The sequence below is a fragment of the Schistocerca nitens genome, chromosome 10 (genome assembly GCF_023898315.1).
Source record: "Schistocerca nitens isolate TAMUIC-IGC-003100 chromosome 10, iqSchNite1.1, whole genome shotgun sequence".
Classification (NCBI taxonomy): Eukaryota; Metazoa; Arthropoda; class Insecta; order Orthoptera; family Acrididae; genus Schistocerca; species Schistocerca nitens.
This window is the reverse complement of record NC_064623.1, coordinates 95,194,193-95,214,104: the sequence shown is the minus strand read 5'-3', so window position 1 is coordinate 95,214,104 and position 19,912 is coordinate 95,194,193. Positions and strand designations below refer to the sequence as shown.

The 19,912-nt window shown below is 38.6% G+C and overlaps 1 protein-coding gene across 4 annotated transcripts in view; it reads right to left on the bottom strand.

The window, feature by feature from the left end:
* Positions 1 to 17,767, bottom strand: part of LOC126210071 (speckle targeted PIP5K1A-regulated poly(A) polymerase-like) — a 168,003-nt gene extending 150,236 nt beyond the window's left edge. For 3 of the 4 annotated variants that reach the window (XR_007540605.1, XR_007540603.1, XM_049939193.1), the window contains exons 1-2: positions 17,388 to 17,767; positions 17,030 to 17,157 (exon numbers count right to left, since the gene is read on the bottom strand). Coding sequence is in view for 1 of the 4 variants with exons in the window: in XM_049939193.1 (XP_049795150.1) it covers positions 17,030 to 17,075 (46 nt within the window). In the remaining 3 variants the exon portion in view is untranslated. The other variant, XR_007540604.1, reaches the window with a different exon arrangement.
* Between the last annotated feature and the right edge of the window lie 2,145 nt (positions 17,768 to 19,912).

Genomic DNA, 19,912 nt, shown 5'->3' with positions numbered 1-19,912 from the left:
CCAACCTTGTGTGAATGCTCTGAAAAGGTAATCATTTGCACATCACAGCATGTTCTTCCTGTTGGTTAAATTTCGTGTCTGTAGCACATCATCTTCGTGGTGTAGCAATTTTAATGGCCAGTAGTGTACATTTGACTGACAGTTACTGCAAACAGAAATGCATTCTGTAGAGTATGTGGTAGTAACACCAATGTGGGACCAGATTTGACTGTGTTTTGTGGCATATACTGCCATGAAGTATGTTGTGTGTATGTCTGGGGGTGTGTGAGAAGGGGGGGGGGGGGGGGGGGGAACACATACACGCAATGAACATTTCGAAAGGTTTTTGCTGGAATGTGGTGCTACAGAAGAATTCTGAATATTAGATGGCTAGAGCCAGCATCTAATAAGGAAGTGCAGGATCAAATTGGGGAGAAAACAATCCTACGGCACAACTTGACTAAGATAAGGGATTAGTTGGCAGAACATAGCCAGATGGAAAAAATCTTCAGTTTGAAAATGAAGAGCAGTCACAGAGAGAGAGAGAGAGAGAGAGAGAGAGAGAGAGAGAGAGAGAGAGAGACTGAAAATGTAGCACTTCATTTTCAAGATGGTAGCAAGAGATGGCGGCTGTCATCTTTCTAAAAAGATAACTAAAAGTTCACCTATTTTTATGATATTGCTAACTGGAAGAATGAATGCGTGGCATATAACCACTTCTTTCATGTGAAATAATAATTATAAATGTCTCATCCTTGGAGTACCAAACTTTAATCAGCCAAGAAAATGGAATAATGGTAAATTGCCAGAACAGCTCTTTAGCACATTCTACTAGTCCCATTACATATGACACTGATAATACAGTCAGTGTGTACATGAAGTCCAGGAACACTTTCCATTATTTATTGCGCAAGAACCAAACATTGTACAGATATCATACTTATGTCATTTTGAAGAGAAACCCTGAAAGTCTCCTCCCCCCCCCGTCCCCCTCCCTTCATGTATACCTCCACAGTGTAGTTTGGTAATTTGCTGATAGCACTGGTCACAAACATGGCGAGTTCAGGTGCGGAGCGAGCTTTCTGTGTGTTGGAGTTCGACAAAAACAAGTGTGCTACAGCTGTTCAATGGATGTTTAGAATCAAGTACGGTAAGAAGCCACCAACAAGGAAGGTAATTTACCACTGGCACAACAAATTTGTTCCGACGGGTTGCTTGGGCCCGGCAAAGAGAAGTGAATGTCCCCGTGTGAGTGAAGTGAATGCGGAGCACTTACGAGAGCCATTCGTAAGGAGTCCAAAGAAATCTGTGTCTCGTACATCCCGTGTTTGTAAAAAACTTTCAGAGTTTCACTGCAAAATGCAATATGTATGTCATCTGTACAACATCTAGTGCTTGTGCAATAAATAATTTAAAGTGTTCCCGGACTTTATGTACACCCTGTATATTTAATTTAACAGCAATGATGCAACCAAAGACCAGGAAAGCTGCCTCAAGCCTTGGTGCGGTAAAAATGGAGCAAATTTTGGCCACTGGGAGTACCAAGTTTCTCAACAGCCTGGCACTACTTTCGATACTATGTGGGCTGTGTGTTGCTAACTGTGGGAGAACCTTGTGGTGGGTAACAGTTAAGACAGTTTCATCAGGTCACTCTAGTTTTGGTCTTGGCATCACAAGACAGGTGATGGGAGAGATACTCAATGAACAAATTTGAATGGCAAAGCTATATAGCTGTCACCATCTCATTATTAAAAGTACAGTAACATAGACACTCTTACTCTGTCTCTATCAACACTGCTGTGCCAACGTGAGAGCAGTTTTTTCCATGAGGTGAGCTTGTCTTATCATTGCTTTCCTTGCAGCACACTATATCCTCTAAATTAAATTCTCATTAGGTCCTTTTTACGTTAAATTATTCCTTCGGATGAAGAAGTACAGAAGAGCAAAATGTTTACAACAAACACACACACACACACACACACACACACACACACACACACACACACACACACACGAAAGAAAGAAAGAAAGAGAGAGAGAGAGGGGGGGGGGGGGGGGAGTTCTGACGAACTGTTCCATTTCATTTCCACGTGCCCTTTGCCCACAAATATGTGCCAACTTCAAGATAATGAATATGGTTCTGGTAGGAAACTTTCAACTACTTCCTGACTGCCAAAGACATCAACAAACTATTTTTACTCATTTTTCTCTTATCAATATAACTTTTTATTGTGTTTCATAATTGTGGCTGGAAAGATACATTATTCCTTGCAAGTCACCAAGAAAATCCCCTATATTCAAAATCACAGGACACTAACTTCTCCTGCAAGTAGAAAGAAGTTCTAATTCCTTGAGCAAGGGATAAATATGTGTGTTTGGGAGGGCAGGGGGGGGAGGAGGGGGGGCACTGTCGGGCTGCCAGGAATAAGATGTCAGGAGGGGACCAAAAGAACAACATTCTGAGTCCAACTTTCCCTAATGATCTAAAGTGGAATGACCACATGAAAAATATTAGGAAAACACATCCAGGCCATATTCATTCAGTGAAGCTTTAGGAAATTTAATTCATCCACAAATAAAGTAGCTTTCAAAACACTTGCTCAACCTATTCTCCAGCACCACAGGACCCTTGGCAAGTTGGATTAACATAAATGATAGAGAAGAGTCAATGAAGAGCAATGACTTTCATTGCAGGCTCATACTGTTGGCACAAGAGCATTTAAGGGGGCACTCAACAAAGTACAGAGGTAGACACTACAAGAAAAAGTGTTGCGCAACACAGAAAGGTGAGTACAGATGAGTAGGGAAAACAATGCTCTAAGTTTGAATAAGTATCAGAGGTGTGCTTATTGCCACAGTTACACTGTGTTAAATATCCAGGCATAAAACAAATGCAACACAAAAAGAACAAGCATGTAAGGTCAGTTGTAGGGAAGGCAAATAGTCAACTACCATTTATTAGGAGAACTCTAGAAAAGTGCAGCTTATGTATGATGGTTTACTGAAAAATAATGCCTCCAAATTTTACATGTGAGAACTATTAAAGCTTTTTAAATAAAACAAACTTTTCATTTTCATGTCTACATAATTATTTCTCATTATAGTCACACTGAGAAACATTTCTCCCAACAAGAGCCTAGTTTGATGATACCATCCCTGCGGAATGTTTCACTTCACTGATGGGGCCACAATCTCATCACTGCTTACACCGCTCCATCATTATCAAATTGAGGTCCTCTAAAGTGTTCCTTCAGTTTTGGAAACAGATGAACATCAGATAAGGCCAAGTCAGGGCTGCATGGAAGATGACAATGAACCCAAGGCGTTTGATTGTTGCAGATGTCGCAGCACTCTCATGTGGTCCGACATTGTCATGCTGAAAGAATGTGCGCCATGTGTGGACAAACTCTCAGATTTCCCGCTTTCAATTATAGCATGCTGCTTCTCATGCTCCAACCTAGTTATGTTACACTAGCCATATTATGCACTACAATTTGGAGCTTTCAAGTGGCAGATGGTTGCAGCACTTGTCAGCAAAGGAGGAAAGTCGACCAAGTAATACACGACGTGAGTAACTTAATCGATACTAAAAAGTTAAGAAATTTGGAGGAATTACTTTTCAGCATGCCCACGTATATAGGAGACTGCATACAAAACAATTGAACACCACTCAAGTGTTTGGGATCCCCACCATGTGGAATTAAATGAAGACACTGAAGCATTCAGAGATGTGCTGTTAGATTTGTTACTGGTAGGCCAACCAACATACAAGTGTTAAAGAAATACGCCGAGAACTCAAATGGGAATCCCTGGAGGGAAGAAGACATTCTTTTCACGAAACACTACCAAAAAAATTTAGAGAACTGACATTTGTGACAGTTTGTAGAATGATTATACTGCTACCTATATCTTGGCAAAGGACTGTGAAAAGAAGGTCTCATAGGGAAGCATATAGACAATTTGCTCACTCCATTCGCAAATGGAACAGGAAAGCGAATGAGCAGCAGTAGTACAGGCTACCCTCCACTATGCACCATACGGTACCTTGCAGAATAACTATATGGATGGTTTACTTTCAAAATTCTGAATGTGTATGTTCCAAGAAGAGCTGAGCAACTTCCTTCCACAAACCTCATACAAAATGACTACTCTGGGAAAAATCAGAAATTGGAACTTGTATGGAGAGAGTGTCAACGTTGTGCCTTTATACCACACACACGAATGGAACAGGAAAGGGGGAGGTGTACAATGCTATCAGAAGTACATCCCATCACACACTGTATGGTGATCTGCAGGGTAAGGCTGTAGATGTTTATGAGCTTATTAATCTTGCAATGTCTAAAATGTATGCCGAGTCTTTACTTTTAACACTTCCTATAATTGATTACAGGAATAGCTCGTTACAGCACTTGCTGTACATGCCTGAATCTAAGCTGGTGGACATAGCTTGGTAGAGCAAAACGGCAGGTTACTGAATACCACTGGAGAAAATATTACAACCCATAATGAATCAAAACAGGGCTAAAGACAATACGCGAATACTGACTTTTTGTAAAATCTTTATGGCTCTGAGCACTATGGGACTCAACTGCCGAGGTCATTAGTCCCCTAGAACTTAGAACTAGTTAAGCCTAACTAACCTAAGGACATCACAAACATCCATGCCCGAGGCAGGATTCGAACCTGCGACCGTAGCGGTCTTGCGGTTCCAGACTGCAGCGCCTTTAACCGCACGGCCACTTCAGCCGGCGTAAAATCTTTATCAGCCAAGATTAAATATAGGACATTTTATAGCTAGTTTTGAGCATTATCGGTCACTTGCAGATCAAAATACACACAGAAATGTGTAAGTTAAGAGGACACTTTGTCAATTGACTGTTAACCACCCAAGGGACTGTCAGCATCAAACTCATGCTTGTAACATGAGTAAAAAAATTGTAAGTATAGACAAGCACTGTCCTTTTTGCAGTTCAAAGCGACAAACACAATAGGCATACTGTCTGGAGTCCGCGAGTAAAAATGGCAAGGGGTGTGTGTGTGTGTGTGTGTGTGTGTGTGTGTGTGTGTGTGTGTGTGTTTTTTTTTGAGGGAGGGGGGGGGGGGACTGAGGACAGAAGTAACATTTTCCATATTGCATTTTTTTTTATTTGCTCACTGTAAATGAACTGACTACTGTGTGTGTGTTCTGTGGGACTTTCCCAACACAATTAAATTTAGCTTCCCTACAATTACATAAAACTTGTATTTGTGAAATTAATTTGAAAGCATCAATGTACGTGTTAGTTTTGTCTGTGTTACTGGGACAAAAATTACCACTGGTAGGGTACACAAGTAGCCTAATAAGCAAAACATTTTGTCATCTAAATGATTCATAGATCTACTTAAAGTAAATTTCCAATACAAAACATTAAAAACAAACATAAATAAACAGCAGAAAAACATAAAATTTCAGTTACATTTGCAATTTTCAAAATAACAAATAATAATACTGTACGACTCCAGGCGTCATGATTAAATGTTTGTGAGTCAATTACACATAAGAGTACTGCATATCTTAAGTCCTTTTCAGATCTGGAGTTGACACACATGCATATCATCCTCTTTGGTACAAGCAAAATGAGACCAAACCTTACATTCCCAACACTCCCAGTTCATTTTAGAACAGTTGTGGCAGTAAGGTACAAGACATACAAAGCAGTAGTTATCTTCATCTTCTGATGATATTTCTTTACGTTTTTTCTGCTGTTGTGCTCTTGGCCTGCTGCTTTCTTTGTCTGCGAACAGGCTCTTACCTCTCGTTCTAAAGCCAATTTCTCTGGAGTATCGGTCAAAATTGCAGACTTTCTCTGCTGCCTCCCTCTTCATGTGTCTGCCTGGGGCCTGTTTTTGGGAACAGTTGAATAGCTTCAGGTGCAAAGGCTAGGCAAATTGAAGGAGACGACTGTAAAACACCTAGGCCCTGCGTTGCAGGCTGCGACACCTGGAAATGATTTCTCACATCTTGCTGCTGGATCAGCATTAAATATGTTCAAAACTTCAGACAGTCCAGTGAAAATCACTAACGGCTCTGCCAAGGACAGAGTTTGCTTTTCACGATCAGAAGTTTGTGGCACTGGGCAGTCAGTGACAGCAGATAGGCCAAAATCAATTTCACTGAACACACTCCTATTGAACGGTACAATGCCTGTGCAGTGATAGCCTACTGCAATGTTTTTGGGAGTTACAGCAAGTGGAAGTGCTTCCCTTACAACTGAAGGGTTGTCAAACTGACATGGTCTTTGCTGGACAATTCCTGATCCAGCCCTCAGCAAAAGCATTGACCATATTTTTAAATGGGCCATAAAATGAACGGTCTAGAGGCTGCATACAGTGTGGTGGGAATGACAACGTAAGAAATGAAATTAGCGTACAGCATTGCTGGCCGGGAGGCCCCATCAGGGAAGTTCGGCCGCCGAGTGCGAGTCTTATTTCAGTCTACGCCACATTGAGCAACTCGCGTGCTGGTTTGAGGATGAAATAATGATGAGGACAACACAAGACCCAGTCCACGAGCGGAGACAATCTCCAACCTGACCGGGGAATCGAACCCGGGCCTGCTGCATGGGACGCAAGCACGTTACCATCCAACTAAACAGGCGGTTTTCAGAAATATTCAGGCTTCTGATGGATTTAAGAGATTTGTGATTGTCAAGAAGCAGTAAACATTAGTGCTCAGGAGTTGGTTTACCAAATATTTCAAAGTGGTGCAAGAACACCAAAAATTTTTCTTCCTGCATCCAATCACTCACATTTCCTGCTCCAATGCAACCGTCTCGAACAAAATGGTCACAATACCTTAAGCAAGGGAATAGAAAGAGAGGAGAAGTACTGCTCCTCTGAGCATTGATAGCAATAGCAACTGTGACGAGGGTGCTCCTTTTGACCAAAGTGATGGCTCCTACCTGCTTTATTCCCTGTTCAGCAACAATCCTGTTTCGTTTCTGGATAGTGGTGATACCTGTCCTGTCCGTAATCCAGATCTCCATGGGCTTGAACTTTTGGCCAGGTTGCCAAAAAAGGCATTCAAATTTGTCGGATTAAAACTCGTTGCTTGAGAGAGACTTGTGGCTTGAGGCGACTGAATAAACAACTGCGGATTCCTCTTCATGAATGATCAAAACTAGTTGGGACCAGCACTTTGGTTATCTACGCAAGTCAATGGAATTGGTATATTGTTTACTGTAGCCAGTTCGTGAGCTAATTTCCAGATATCCTTGGTACAAGTCTGTAAAATATTGCCAATGCATTAATCACACATTCAGCCATTATTTTTTCCTTCTTCATCAGAGAACACTCATTTTATGCTTCTATATCACACATGAGGCATCAGGGTACTGCCATCACTCACACTTCTGTTTCTTTTTAATGAACTGATGCAAAGTCACATGGCACACAATGTGTTTCTTTGCTGCTACTCTAACACTTATGTTATAATTTTTAATATCATCTGTCACAATTTGATACACAGATAAAGAAGTTAGTCCTCTCGTAGTTGTCCTAACTCATGTTCGTGGCATAATTTCCTGTAATAAAATAACTAAGGAAACAACGGATTTGTAGCAATGTCTCCTAACATATTATATGTAATTTACTGATGCTAGTGGGAAAAACAGGGGATCTGAGTTTCTAATACCATTTTCTCAGTGACGGGGACAAAAGGAACAGTGTTACTTTTGTCCCCTACCACACTTTTTTTTGTTAAATTCATGTTCTGGTACAATCTGCACAATCTACATAAATAATAATAACATTGATAATGGTGACATAAAACAGAGTTTTACACACGGTTAAATTATTATAGTAGACTTAAGTAGTCTCAGGCAACTGAAGCCACACAGCGAGTAGCAGCACCAGTGCATGATGGGAGTGGCGACAGGGTGGGGTTAAGGAAGAGGCTGGGGTGGGGAGGGGGAGGGATAGTAGGGTAGGAGTGGCAGACAGTAAGGTGCTGCTGGGGAGAGGGCAGGGACAAGGTGGAGAAAGAATAGGGCAGCAATGTGCAGTCTGGTGGTCAGTCAGAGGACAGGGGAGAGGTGGGTTAATGGAAAAGGAGAGAAGTAAAAAGACTGGGTGTGATGGTGGATTACGGCTGTGTTGTGCTGGAATGGGAACAGGGAAGGGGCTGGATGGGTGAGGACAATTACTAGGTTCAGGCCAGGAGGGTTATGGGAACATAGGATATACTGCAGGGAAAGTTCCCACCTGCGCAATTGAGAAAAGCTGGTGTTGGCGGGAAGGATCCATATGGCACAGGCTGTGAAACAGTCCTTGAAATAAAAGATATCATGTTTGGTAGTGTGTTCAGCAACAGGGTGGATTCATATGGTACAGGCTGTGAAGCAGTCATTGAAGTCAAGGATATCATGTCTGGCAGCACGTTCAGCAACAGGGTGGTTCACTTGTTTCTTGGCCACAGTTTGTCAGTGGCCATTCATGCAGACAGACAGCTTGCTGGTTATCACGCCCTCATAAAGTGCAGCACAGTGGTTGTAAGCTTAGCTTGTAGATCACGTGACAGCTTTCACAGGTAGCCCTGCCTTTCATGGGACAGGTGATGTTTGTGACCAGACTGGAGTAGGTGGTGGTGGTACGATGTATGGGACAGGTCTTGTATCTAGGTCTATTACAGGGGTATGAGCCATGAGGTAAGGGGTTGGGAGCACGAGTTTTACAGAGGTGGACAAGGATATTGTGTAGGTTCGGTTGACGTCGGAATAACACTGCGAGAGGCTGGGAAGGATAGTGGGCAGAATATTTCTAATTTCAGGGCATGAGGAGAGGTAGTTGGTGCCCTGGTGGAGAATGTAATTCAGTTGCTCCAGTACTGGGTGGTACTGAGGAGGTGGTGGGAGACTGGAAAGATAAGGCAAGGGAGATTTGTTTTTGTACAATGTTGGGAGGATTATTATGTTCTGTGAAGGCTTCTGTGAGATTCTCAGTATATTTTGAGAGGGACCACTTCTCACTGCAGATGTGACGACCATAGGTGGCTAGGCTGTATGGAAGAGACCTCTTGGTATGGAACAGGTGACAACTGTTTAAGTGGAGGTAGGCTATTGCTGGTAGTTAGTAGGTTTGCTATGGGTGGAGGTACTGAGGTAGCCATCTCTGAGGTGGAAGTCAACATCTAGGAAGTTGTCTCAGACTGCAGTCGTGTGTGTTTGAGTTACGTGTGTCACATCTCTAAGTTGATAGCATCAGGTACCTACATATGATCGAAGAGCTTTGAAAGAACAGTAGAAAGTTTGCAGAATGTTTCATGATACATCAAAAGCCATCTACTGTATGCCATATTACAATGTTAGATAAACTGCACAGATATTTTTGTGTGTATGTGGGAGGGAGGGGGGGGGGGGGGGTTTGCACACACTGCTGTCGCTTAATGTTTTGATTTTTTTATCCATCCATTTATACTGTATTTCCAAAAATTGATTATTTTCATTGGTATAATGTAAACAATATAATGGAAACATTAAAATTTCATTTTCAATTGGTGAAGTACTGGGTAGCACCAGGCTCAGTAATTGGTCCACTAATGTTCATATTACATGTGAATGATACAGCAGTAAAAGAAAATGTAATCATGTATGTAGATGACACATCTCTCTTAAGTGTAGCTCAGTAAATGAATCTATTTATATTTTAAAAAACACCCACCTTACTTGCAAAGAGAATAACAAATGGAGAGAAACTAAATGCAAGACTTAGGGCACACTGCTAACAGAAGCCGTCAGCAAAAGGTTTCTGGGGATGACAATGGACAGATTTATGACTTGGGAAAATTATCTAGAAAAGATTTGTTCAAAAATAAGCAATAACATACTTTAATGAAGAAAATGCCCCACCCAGTTGATGTAGATACACTATCAAAGACATTATGGACTAAATCATTCTCATTTATTGCACTACATAATAATAATAATAATAATAATAATAATAATAATAATAATAATAATAATACAGGGGTACGGTATCAAATATGCATATTAACAGACAACTGGAGGAGGGAGGGGAGAGAGGGGGGGGGGGGGGAGAAGAGAAGAATCATCAAGTGAGTCTTTTCCCGGGCCTCCCGTGGAGGCCCGGGAAAAGAATAGGCCTCCGGTATGTTCTGCCAGTCGTAAAAGGCGACGAAAAGAACAAACCACTAATAGGGCTAACCCCCCTTTTAGTGTGATTAGTTGGTTCAGGACAGAACTAAAGAAGCCTCGGACAAGCGCCGTCATGGTCGGGGACGACGCTTGAACCCTATGCCCGCCCACAATGGTAACGACACCGCTAGCCAACTGGAAAATGATTTAAATCCAAATAGAGGTGTTTTGCAGGATATGCTTCCTGCAACCACCCTAGAAGGAAAACAAAGACAGAGGATGAGATGGTCAGATGAAGTTAATCGACACCTCATGTTCTGTTATTACCAAGCAACAAACCTAGGAACCAACACAACTGGATACAGATCACAAGTATACACAACATTTATTACCAGATACCCAGAATTAAAATTTTTAACAGAACAACGACTAGCTGATCAGATCCGTGTAATAATCAAAAATAACAGGATACCCCAGTCAGAATTAGAAAACATCAAACAACAAGTACAACAAATACTGGAACAAAATAATGTGCAATCAGAAGAAGAAGAAAATACAGTAATGGACTCAAACATCCCAGAGCAAACAAACAAAGAACAACACGCACCAATTAAACAATCAGAGGAAAACGAAATCTTAAGACAGCCACCAGAACAAGCACAAATAGAACACAAAGTGACACAGATGCTAGATATAGAAGAAAAATTTCAGCTAACATATATAGAATACAAAGACACAAATACAGACATAAGACCATTCTTGCATAGACCACCAAATAACCCACAAGTCGAAACAACAATAAAAACTATCAACACAATCATACACAACAAAATAAATGAAAACACAACTATGGAAGAGTTACAACTACTGGTTTATATAGGAGCACTCACTACACTAAATATACACACTAGACACAGATCAGAACCAACCAACACACAGAAGAAACCCACAAAACCAGCATGGCAACACAGGCTACAGATCAGAATAAAAAAACTGAGAAAAGACATCGGACAGCTAACACAATTTATAAGAAATGAAATCTCGGAAAAAAAACGAAAAAGGTTAGGTAAAATCTCACAACAAGAAGCGACAGAGCAATTAGACGAAAAGAAGCAGAAATTACAAGCATTAGCCAAACGACTCAGAAGATACAAAAAAAGTGAAAATAGAAGGAAACGAAACCAAACATTCAACACAAACCAAAAGAAATTTTACCAGACAATAGATAACACACACATTAAAATAAACAATCCACCAAACATAACAGACGTGGAACACTTCTGGAGCAACATATGGTCAAACCCGGTACAACATAACAGGCATGCACGGTGGATACAAACAGAAACAGACACATACAAGATGATACCACAAATGCCTGAAGTGATAATTTTGCAACATGAAGTCACCCAAGCAATTAATTCTACTCACAATTGGAAAGCCCCTGGAAATGATAAAATAGCAAATTTCTGGTTAAAGAAGTTCACCTCAACACATTCACATCTAACTAAATTATTTAACAGTTACATTGCAGACCCATACACATTCTCTGATACACTTACACATGGAATAACTTATCTGAAACCTAAAGATCAAGCAGACACATCAAACCCAGCTAAATATCGCCCCATAACATGCCTACCAACAATATACAAAATATTAACTTCAATCATCAAACAGAAATTAATGACACATACAACACAGAACAAAATTATAAATGAAGAACAAAAAGGCTGTTGCAAAGGAGCACGAGGATGTAAAGAGCAACTGATAATAGATGCAGAGGTGACATATCAAGCTAAAACTAAACAAAGGTCGCTACACTACACATACATTGATTACCAAAAAGCTTTTGATAGTGTACCCCACTCATGGTTACTACAGATACTGGAAATATACAAAATAGATCCTAAATTGATACAGTTCCTAAACATAGTAATGAAAAATTGGAAAACCACACTTAATATCCAAACAAATTCAAATAATATCACATCACAGCCAATACAGATTAAGCGTGGAATATACCAAGGAGACTCATTAAGTCCTTTCTGGTTCTGCCTTGCTCTGAACCCACTATCCAACATGCTAAATAATACAAATTATGGATACAATATTACTGGAACATACCCACACAAAATCACACATTTGCTATACATGGATGATCTAAAACTACTGGCAGCAACAAATCAACAACTCAACCAATTACTAAAGATAACAGAAGTATTCAGCAGTGATATAAGTATGGCCTTTGGAACAGACAAATGTAAGAAAAATAGCATAGTCAAGGGAAAACACACTAAACAAGAAGATTACATATTGGATAACCACAGCGACTGCATAGAAGCGATGGAAAAAACAGATGCCTATAAATATCTAGGATACAGACAAAAAATAGGAATAGATAATACAAATATTAAAGAAGAACTAAAAGAAAAATATAGACAAAGACTAACAAAACTACTGAAAACAGAATTGACAGCAAGAAACAAGACAAAAGCTATAAATACATATGCCATACCAATATTGACCTACTCATTTGGAGTAGTGAAATGGAGTAACACAGACCTAGAAGCACTCAATACACTTACACGATCACAATGCCACAAATATAGAATACATCACATACATTCAGCAATAGAAAGATTCACATTAAGCAGAAAGGAAGGAGGAAGGGGCTTTATCGATATAAAAAACCTACATTATGGACAGGTAGACAATTTAAGAAAATTCTTTATAGAACGAGCAGAAACTAGCAAAATACACAAAGCAATCACTCATATAAATACATCGGCTACACCACTACAATTTCATAACCACCTCTACAACCCTTTAGACCACATAACATCAACAGATACGAAGCAAGTAAATTGGAAAAAGAAAACACTTCATGGCAAGCACCCGTATCATCTAACACAGCCACACATCGATCAAGACGCATCCAACACATGGCTAAGAAAAGGCAATATATACAGTGAGACAGAAGGATTCATGATTGCAATACAGGATCAAACAATAAACACCAGGTATTACAGCAAGCATATTATTAAAGATCCCAATACCACAACAGATAAATGCAGACTTTGTAAACAACAAATAGAAACAGTAGATCACATCACAAGCGGATGTACAATACTAGCAAATACAGAATACCCCAGAAGACATGACAATGTCGCAAAAATAATACATCAACAGCTTGCCTTACAACATAAACTTTTAAAACAACAAGTTCCTACATACAAGTATGCACCACAAAATGTACTGGAGAATGATGAATACAAATTATACTGGAACAGAACCATTATAACAGATAAAACAACGCCACATAACAAACCTGACATCATAGTCACCAACAAAAAGAAGAAATTAACACAACTAATCGAAATATCCATACCCAATACAACAAATATACAAAAGAAAACATGAGAAAAAATTGAAAAATACATCCAACTGGCTGAGGAAGTCAAGGACATGTGGCATCAGGATAAAGTTGACATTATACCAATTATACTATCAACTACAGGAGTCATACCACACAATATCCACCAGTACATCAATGCAATACAGCTACATACAAACATATATATACAACTACAAAAATCCGTAATTATTGATACATGTTCAATTACCCGAAAGTTCCTAAATGCAATATAACACATACCGTACAGTTAATAGGAAGTGACGCTTGATCAAGGTCCGCGTCACTTTCCATTCTCAACCAGACTTAACGTCTGAGAAAGTAAAGAAATAATAATAATAATAATACAGGGGTACGGTAGCAAATATGCATATTAACAGACAACTGGAGGAGGGAGGGGAGAGAGGGGGGGGGGGGGAGAAGAGAAGAATCATCAAGTGAGTCTTGTAAAACGAAATTCAAGGAATATAAGATTTTTGAAAGTACCCCACGTACATATTTGAAACTATCATAGATCTTAAAGTTTAGACCAATGTTAAACAGAGGGCTAAACAATTACAGCACTAGAGCCAAAGATGTCTAGGACATCAACAGTACCCCACTCTAAATGGCTGACAAAGATGCTACTAAAGGAAGGATCTTGTTACACAACTATCCAGCAATTTACAAAATTTAAAATTTCCCAACCACTTTTCAAAATAAAAGTAAGAGAGTGCTTAAAAACAACATGCTTGAATAGTGTTAAGGAATATTAGAAAGAATTTGCAGTACTAAAGCAACATTCTGAGTACTGAGCTAACGTATACTGTGTCAATTAAAAGTAAACATGAAAATTTTCTTATGTTTCACCAACACCTTATGATTGCAGCAGAAATTGAAATCTGTTGCCTATATATACTAAATTAAATTAGTATTAAAGTTTTTATATATAGTTATGTTTTCATTAACTATTGTACGTTACATGTATGTGCAAGTCAGTTGTAAAATAATAATACATGTGCTCAACTTGTCATTTACCCTGTACCTGCAACTATCAACCTATTCTGATGCATCTAATGTTCCTCTAAACAGTGATCAAAGAACGAATGAATAAATAAATCATGATGTGAGTTAAGAGTGTATTAAGGGCAGAAACATTTTTATCGAAACATTGTGTCTCCCAGTCTTTGTAAATATACATGTTTAATTTTATTAAAAGAAATTTATTCAAGAAAACTGTCAAATTATGGGACATTTGCTGCCTAGTACTTATTTCCAGAAGCTGAGATATTTAGAACTCCCTGTAGACACACAATGACGTACGTGACACTACATCTATGTAGATACTCCACAAGCCACCATAAGGTGCTTGGCAGGGAGGGTAACCAGTAACACACGTTTTCATTCCCTTTTGTGTTCCATTCACAAATGGAGTGAGGAAAAAACAACTGGCTATATCTTATCTTGTGATCGTGATCATTATGCGAGGTGTACACTGGGGGCAATAAGATTGTTCCACAGTCTGTTGCAAATGTCCATTCTCTAAAGTTCTCAATAATGTTTTGCAAAAATAATATCTTCCCTCCAGAGATTCCCATTTGAGTTCATGAAGCATTTTCACAATACTTGTGTGTTGATCAAACTTAGTGGTAACAAATCTAGCAACATGCCTTTGAATTAGTCTAATTAATTTGAGCTGGTAGGGATACCAAACACATTAGCAGTACTAATGCATGGGTTACACAAGTTCTGTATATGCTGACTGCTTTATAGATGAGCTACACTTTCCTAAGATTTCCCCACAAACCTAAGTCACCCATCCACCTTCCTCAACCAACCATACGCACTTGTTTCCTTTCACACTGCTTTGCAACATTACACCTGTAGAATCAAAGGACGTGATGGTGTCACAAAGGACAAACTGTGCAAAATTATTGTTCCTGCCCATCTTCAGTAACAAACATTTTCCACATTTACATCTTTCACTCATCGCACCAAATAGAAATTCTATTTTAGTTGTCTTGTATTCTACCAGTCACAGAAACATGACATTCCTGTACTTCTACATCATAACTAGCAAACAACGTCTGACTGCTGCTCACCCTACCCATCAGATTCCTTATGAATCTAGAAAACAAGATCAATCCTTTCACACTTCTCCAGCTTTCAGAACTATTAGTTGCTTCTCTTCTCAGGGAAAGGGGGAGGATGGGAGAGAGGGGTAGGTTATCTTCATATTGTCACTGGTATAGTAAACAGCAGGGAGACATGGCATATAGCAACAGAGCAGTAAGAATAATAACTGACATGACAACCGTGGCATCCTATTAAGGCCAGCTGTTAGGTATGATGTGATTTTCTGCAGACTTTTTCAATCTCACATTGATATAAACCTGGTAAAGTTAACAATGTGAATGGTGCCATTTAAAAATAATCTCAACATTAGACTGCTGCAGTCTAAGCACTACCACCATTTCCAACACTTCAGATGTTACTGTTACATTAAAGCTGATGTTCTTACCTAAAAGTTTCCCACATTATCTTTAGCTTTAAAATGAGTTATACATTTGCTTTTCAGCTCACAGAGTTTAGAAACAAAAAGGGATAAAGGAAAGATGTTTGAAAAAAAAAAAAAGAAAAATTGAACATTTCATAGATCAGCTCATAATAACAAAACATTCAAAATTTAAATAACTGGAATACCTACATCAGGTAACAAATGCATTTTACTTTTGTTTTTTTTTCACATGCTGTGAAACACTATCATATAGGACTGCTGATTAAAATAAGTTATAAGAAACAGAACTTACTGTTTCAATTGCAGTTTAATGGTATTTTTGCGCCAAGTAAGTGGGGACAAACAATGGGGGAAGCAATGTGTTACACTATCAAAATATATGTACTGACACTGCACAGATAAGATATATTTTGTTGGCAGAGGATGGTCACAACTCACTATTATACATATTTTCTTATGGGTTATTGCAGAGAGAGACAACCATAAACTGAAACAAAACTTTCGGAGTAGGCCTACATTTCAATTTCAGACTGCTATTATTGAATTTTACTATTATTTTTCCCACTATTGTGGAGAATTAATCGTCTTTCACTCTGTGCTGAAGTAATAACTTAAGCTCGAATTAACCTTATTTGCAACGAAAAGCAGTATAAGTTATCTGTCATCATAATGACAACTGATAACACTCCTACCCCCAGCATACAACGCCCCCCCCCCCCAAAAAAAAAAAAAAAAAAAAAAAAAAAAAAAAAAAAAAAAAAGAGGGAATTATTTTTCAATATGGCGGGGACGTAAACATTAGGCTTTGATATCTGTCAATCTGTTACCATTATCAGATTTTCCGGTTTCACATTCGTTGGTTTCGTCAACTCAGAACCAAATCTAGACGTCGGACAACGCTACAGATCAGTCAGTTACCACAACTGAGATTTAGGGGAGAGGGGGGCGGCGTCAATACGTAAGTTTCACCAAGGAGAAACTGCCAACATATCGGTAAAGATTACAACGTACCTTTTAATAAGATGCGAGGAACGGCATCTCCTGCTCCCTGACTCATTTTGTTCTTGTAGTATGTTACGTCTTTCAGTAGCCCACGAAGTACAGAAAATGATAGATCAAATAAATCCTAACGGGTGTTCCTGCAAACATGAGTATGTCTAACATAATAACTGAATGACGGTTGTAAAAAACTTTATAATAAAATTATAAAATACAACTAAGTGTTTTAAATTAAATTTGTGGTGACAAATATTTTAGCATTCTCCTGTTGAGTCGTAACTCAATCCCAGAGACAAAGATAGTATTCACTTACAACAGCTATATAAATGACAAGCAATAATGAAACTGCTCCTCTCACTGATGTACTCACACACAAAATTAGTAGCACCGTCCTTCCTTCAAGCCCCAGTAAATGACTTTGGCTACTTGCCATCTTTACGGGGAATACCTCAAATCACATGCTATTTAAATCAATATATACCATTTCCTAATTTATTACAAGTTTAAGTTATAAAATATCGCTAGTTACAAGAACTGTAGTTACATTCATCTCCTCAATCTCACATCCAAGCAGCTACCAGCTACCCATTCCATAAAACTACTACAAAACACAGTATACAAACATCTGTTTGTACTTGTAGCTTTATATCGATTAACTCTGACAAGCCGGCGTATACGTTTCTTTCTGTCTTAATTTCTTCAAACGTATAACAATTTCAACCGAAGTTAAAGTATTTCCATCGAGCTCGTGCGGTCTTTTATATTTGAAGGGACAGTGCGGGTATAATTATCTTTTCCATTTTGCATTAACACTATTCCAATGAATAACTTTTAGATGAAATCAATTTCCCTAGTACGGTAGTGATGATTTCAGCTGATGTACGAGAATATGAGGGTCACGTATTACCATTCATAGAAATTTAGAGGGCTATTTGTGCAAACTTTTATAGTAATCAACGAAAGGAACTTCATTCAGTTTCAGTACTTCGTGGTTGGCAATGCAGTAGCGTCAGTTGAGATGTGATCTTTGGCTTGTTGCCATAGTAACTACTAGCTACAGAGTATACATAGTTAAAATTATATCATCTATACGTCAAAGTTTAATTTCAGACCTCCTAGTTTATTGCACGTATTGCATAAGTGACATTTCTACAGCGGAAGGTACACGCGTTTTGCGCTCTCATTTGTTGTAGTCTCTCATACGTTTTGCATTAGAAATTAATCAGTGCATAAAGCGTTTTGCCCCTATCACGGTTACCGATACGGAATGTCAAATCATTTTACAAGGTATTGATTGACGCCTACGTACGGTCACAGACAATTCTGTCGCATGGTACAGTTTCCTGGGGATGTTAAAATATCGCACGGTGAGGAAACCTTATTTGGTGATAAAGTCATCAAGGTAACTTTTTACAAGCAGGGTATCTTTGTACCACTTATCACTTCTGCTCCAACTACTTCCACTATTTTGTACCGTACTAAAAGTAACAGTTTTATTTCGTCTGCGATTTCTGTTTAGTATTTCAGTTGTCCTTCCAACTCACCAGAAGCCCTTAAAAAGGCTTGTGATTACCCTTTAATTGCGTTCGATATAGAATTTTTTGTTTGTTTTTGTAAGCTTAACTTTGTACCAGCATCAAAATTACTGTAATGGGGCATAGTTAGTTTACATTTTCATTTTTCCAAGCACAACTGCAGATGTAAAATGTTACAATGTCTGTTGCCATTTGTAATTCATTTTGTGTCCAATATTTACAAAAAATGGTACAAAGTTACCCCGATTGTACACCAACTTGGCGCAACATGACTTCTTGGTACTACTCAAGCAGAACCACCGTTTTATCATTGTTCACTGTAGCAAATATAAAAGGACAGCGCTCAGTATCGCGACAATGATTTTGCTTTGTTTACGAGTAAATTTCTACTTTATTTTATTTGTTAAATACATATTAATGTAAAGAGAATCGGTCAAGTGTACTCCACTTTCAAAACTTTACAGGAGTTTACGTGAAGTATATATTTTTTACTTACTTTATACTCTTTGCAATGGCGTTTTCGGGGGAAAATAGTTTCTCAAGGTTGTTTGAAAGTAATCGTGCAGGCATAAATTTTTAAAAATCGTATTTTATATTCAAATTATTATGGTATCTGTAGTTTTCAATACTTTTATCTATTAGTAGATGCATACACTACGCTTTTTAGTAAAAATATTGGGTCAGTTCTAGTGTCCGATTCCACTCGTCGGCTTGAACAAGGCTTGAGTCATACCTACGCTACATAGAGGCAATCTTTGAAAGCAACCAGTGACCTCCATAGTATAGAGACCACTGAAAGCAACTTATCATATTCGTAAGCAAACGAAGGTAGCATACAATAAAATTACAAACACAGTTCACATGATTAATTACTTTGCCACAAATTATACCGACAAGAATTAAAGGTAAGGAAAATAAATAATAACATAAAAGAGAAGTGTACATATCTGAAATAAATTATTATCGTTATTTATTCGAGTATGAAAAGCACAGAGAACCTTTAAATCAAGTACAGTATAGCGCATGATGAAATCATAATATTATAAATCAGCGTTAAATTTTAATACTAATTGTTAAATCTAACAGGACGACTGAACAGGTACCGAAAATAGACAAAAAATAGGGTCTAAAAAATACTGGAACTGGAACTGACCTACGTAGGTTAATTCCAACCATTCCAAGGTTCGTTATTTAGATCGTTGTAACAACGAGCGTGTGTACTAAATTGTCACTTGTAATTGCTGTCTGAACTACTGCAAAAAAGTTACTAATATTGGAATCGGTAACTAGATTTGACCTACATAAAAGGTCGGTTCTATTTACTGACTCCAATTTTTGCTAGAAACAGCAGTAGAAATGC